General features: G+C 53.1%; 1 protein-coding gene across 1 annotated transcript; it reads right to left on the reverse strand.

Annotated features, from left to right (window-relative positions):
• Positions 1–1,484: 1,484 nt before the first annotated feature.
• LOC139434689 (uncharacterized) lies at positions 1,485–3,827 on the reverse strand. The gene is made up of 3 exons (XM_071204583.1): positions 3,101–3,827; positions 2,379–3,019; positions 1,485–2,292 (listed from the first exon to the last, which is right to left on the reverse strand). Exons 1-3 carry the CDS (start codon positions 3,735–3,737, stop codon positions 1,594–1,596), a joined length of 1,977 nt encoding a protein of 658 aa, XP_071060684.1. The 5' UTR covers positions 3,738–3,827; the 3' UTR covers positions 1,485–1,593.
• Positions 3,828–4,080: the final 253 nt, after the last annotated feature.

Genomic DNA, 4,080 nt, shown 5'->3' on the forward strand with positions numbered 1-4,080 from the left:
CGTCCGCCCATCGGCACCCATAGTCGGCCTTCTTCACAGCAGCAGCACCCAACCTCCATGGAGGATTTTGCTCGTGCCCCTGGCTACACTTAAAGGGGGTCTACTTTGCGGTGCTTTGCCGTCCGCCCATCGGCACCCATAGTCGGCCTTCTTCACAGCAGCAGCACCCAACCTCCATGGAGGATTTTGCTCGTGCCCCTGGCTACACTTAAAGGGGGTCTACTTTGCGGTGCTTTGCCGTCCGCCCATCGGCACCCATAGTCGGCCTTCTTCACAGCAGCAGCACCCAACCTCCATGGAGGATTTTGCTCGTGCCCCTGGCTACACTTAAAGGGGGTCTACTTTGCGGTGCTTTGCCGTCCGCCCATCAGCACCCATAGTCGGCCTTCTTCACAGCAGCAGCACCCAACCTCCATGGAGGATTTTGCTCGTGCCCCTGGCTACACTTAAAGGGGGTCTACTTTGCGGTGCTTTGCCGTCCGCCCATCGGCACCCATAGTCGGCCTTCTTCACAGCAGCAGCACCCAACCTCCATGGAGGATTTTGCTCGTGCCCCTGGCTACACTTAAAGGGGGTCTACTTTGCGGTGCTTTGCCGTCCGCCCATCGGCACCCATAGTCGGCCTTCTTCACAGCAGCAGCACCCAACCTCCATGGAGGATTTTGCTCGTGCCCCTGGCTACACTTAAAGGGGGTCTACTTTGCGGTGCTTTGCCGTCCGCCCATCGGCACCCATAGTCGGCCTTCTTCACAGCAGCAGCACCCAACCTCCATGGAGGATTTTGCTCGTGCCCCTGGCTACACTTAAAGGGGGTCTACTTTGCGGTGCTTTGCCGTCCGCCCATCGGCACCCATAGTCGGCCTTCTTCACAGCAGCAGCACCCAACCTCCATGCTCCATGGAGGATTTTGCTCGTGCCCCTGGCTACACTTAAAGGGGGTCTACTTTGCGGTGCTTTGCCGTCCGCCCATCGGCACCCATAGTCGGCCTTCTTCACAGCAGCAGCACCCAACCTCCATGGAGGATTTTGCTCGTGCCCCTGGCTACACTTAAAGGGGGTCTACTTTGCGGTGCTTTGCCGTCCGCCCATCGGCACCCATAGTCGGCCTTCTTCACAGCAGCAGCACCCAACCTCCATGGAGGATTTTGCTCGTGCCCCTGGCTACACTTAAAGGGGGTCTACTTTGCGGTGCTTTGCCGTCCGCCCATCGGCACCCATAGTCGGCCTTCTTCACAGCAGCAGCACCCAACCTCCATGGAGGATTTTGCTCGTGCCCCTGGCTACACTTAAAGGGGGTCTACTTTGCGGTGCTTTGCCGTCCGCCCATCGGCACCCATAGTCGGCCTTCTTCACAGCACCACCTGCCCTGCTGGAGGTTCACACTTTAACTTTTTTTACCCTCTTCTACCTTACAAATCATCCCACACTTGAGCACTCCTCACTCGGACTAAACACCTACATGCTACCACCAGAACCAGAATATCGTGCCCCTGGGGATCTTAAAAGAAGAAAACCCATAGTGGGATTAAAAACAGAAGACTTAGTAATTTTAACAAACTTTATTTACAGTAATATTGACAGTAATAAATAAATTCAAACAGGATATAACGTATTTACAAGGGGACTGATTACAACAACACACTGCATATTTACAAGTTGATCACTGGCAACAGTGGGTGAAGTTGGGGCAGAGTATGGCACCCTCTCTTCACCCATGTCTGAGGGGTTGTGTTCGGCCAGTGACTGGTCCCTCTTCGGGACATGTCTTGGTAGGGAGTCTTGGTAGGGAGCCGGGCTGTGCTCCTCTCCAGAGTTGTCACTGTCGATGTCAATACCCGCAAAAGTGTCTTCATTTCCCGCTGCTGCTGCTGCTGTCGATGCCGCCGCCGCTGCTTGAAGTGACTCTGTGAAGAGCAACCGAATGTCCGCAGCCTCCTTCAAAGAAGGATTATTCGCGTAAAATTTGTCCGCAGTTGCAGTGTTGTGACACATGAAATCACTCACTCTTTGGCGGTTGCCTTTGTCTTGAAACCTCTTCGCATTATCGGCGTGGACTGTGCGGAGGTCGGTGAAGTTAATGGGACTGCAGAGCCCCACATCAGCCCATGCCAACCTCAGGGAGTAGGCAAGCTTCCTGAACGGGTTCTTCCCCTCTGTGTACAGAAAGTAACGGCTCTGGGTGCAGGTCAGCGTACCCTTAATTTCCAGCCACCTCTTCATCCATCCAAATTCTTCTACGGTGAGGTACAGCTGCGCCTCCCCGAACGCGTTGGCCGTCTTGTGGTTACTTACCTGTTATGACAGAGATAGAGAGTGTCAATACAATGTCAATCATGCATATAACTGCCAGAATAAATACATTGATTAATAGCACTCACATGAACCAGGTAGCCGAAGGCAGTGCCAGTTGTATCCGCCTTTCGGACCTCGGCGTTGGTCATGTTGGAGTAGACCCCCGGACGGTGGCCATAAATGCAGCTCCAATGAAGAGTCATATACCCATAGAGCAGTGTCCGGGTCGCGGTAGTCGGATTGCTGGCCATCACATCCAGGAGCTGAGGGATGCGAGTGGTGGTCGAAGTCAAGCATGTCATTAGGTCGTTGTGGCTCGGCAGACCTTCCATCTTGTCACGCTTCACTTGCATCTGGTGGATAAGTACTTTTCTCTTCAGGGACTTCAGGATGGCAACTACTTCCCGTTTGATTAAAATCATGTCCGTTTGGCTGAGCCTGCTCCCCTTGCACGGTGTGTCGGCCATGTACTTGAGAAAGTGTGATATATTCTTGATGTAGAAGTCGGAGGTCGTGACCTGAAGGCTTGACTTCATCAGGCTCCGGGACCACCCGCGTATCCTCTTGAGATCCCTCAAAAAGAGCCAGTCAGACAGGCGATTGAAACCGTGTGCCATGAAACTGAGGAACGACTTCACTCTGCTTAGTTTGGAGACTGTGTTTTCCTGGAGCCTCACTGGTGGGTCGATACCTGCATAATGCTCCCGGTATCCTTGCAGATACTCCTCTGTGAAATATAAACAGTACTTTAATGACAACACATGATGTGTTACAGAAACTGCATGTGTCACATAGCCAAAACACTTACCCATGATCCGTGGGAATGTTATGTCCCGCATTATATTTCCCCGGCCCCTGCCCCGGAACCAGGGGGAATTTATGGGAGGGGAGGTTGACGAGGCCTCGGTATGGATGGATGCAGGCTCTGAGGAGCTGGATGAATGGGTGTGAGAGCCAGTGGGGGACTTGCTGCAGGCGGGAATGGGAGACGTGCTGCAGGCAGGAATGGGAGACGTGCTGCAGGCAGGAATGGGAGACTTGCTGCAGGAGGCACCTTTCGACTTGGACAGCCTCGTTGGTGTCGACTCTGGTCGGGGTCGTTTCTTCAGAATGACCCGCTCTCGTTCCTCCCCATCGAACGCGGGCATGTCCCCGGCCCGCTGATCCATCCTCTGTCGCTTGTCCTTTATCCTCTGCTGCAACTTGCAGCGCAGGGATTTCACCTCAGCAGCATATATGTCCCGCTGAGCCCTCACTGCGTTAGCCTCCAGCCTCCATTCTTTGCAGTCCGGGTTGTCACATTCATTCACCGGGGACAAGGGTGGAGGTTGTGACAGTATATCGTCGTCTGCCACCGTGTCAACAGCCCAAGCGGTAATCATTTCTATTGTGGGGTTTGTCATTCGGAGTTCATAAAGCTCCTTCTTGGCCACTGTCATTTTCATTTGATTTTGAACCACATGTAGTTCCTCCCGGGCCAGCTCAACATGGTCTCTGGCCAAGTGGCGATCCAGCCTTGTGCCGTGGTACTCGCATCCCAGGGGGAGGTATTTTCTGTGTTAGAGTTTTACTCGCTACAGGGGTGTACTTTAAGGGTCTGTGACTCTGCAGACCATTTACATGCAGAAAAACCTTCATAACACAAGGGGACGGGTAATAACCGGAAAAGCATGACATGGCCCCTTTAACATAAAGCTCTTACGCCGCTGCTCATAGAAAAAATACAAACGATCAGAGGAATTGTGTAGTGTGTATAAATACCTTTTACTGCTGTGATCATGGAATGTG

Source organism: Pseudochaenichthys georgianus, chromosome 10, assembly GCF_902827115.2.
Source record: "Pseudochaenichthys georgianus chromosome 10, fPseGeo1.2, whole genome shotgun sequence".
In the NCBI taxonomy this organism is placed as follows: Eukaryota; Metazoa; Chordata; class Actinopteri; order Perciformes; family Channichthyidae; genus Pseudochaenichthys; species Pseudochaenichthys georgianus.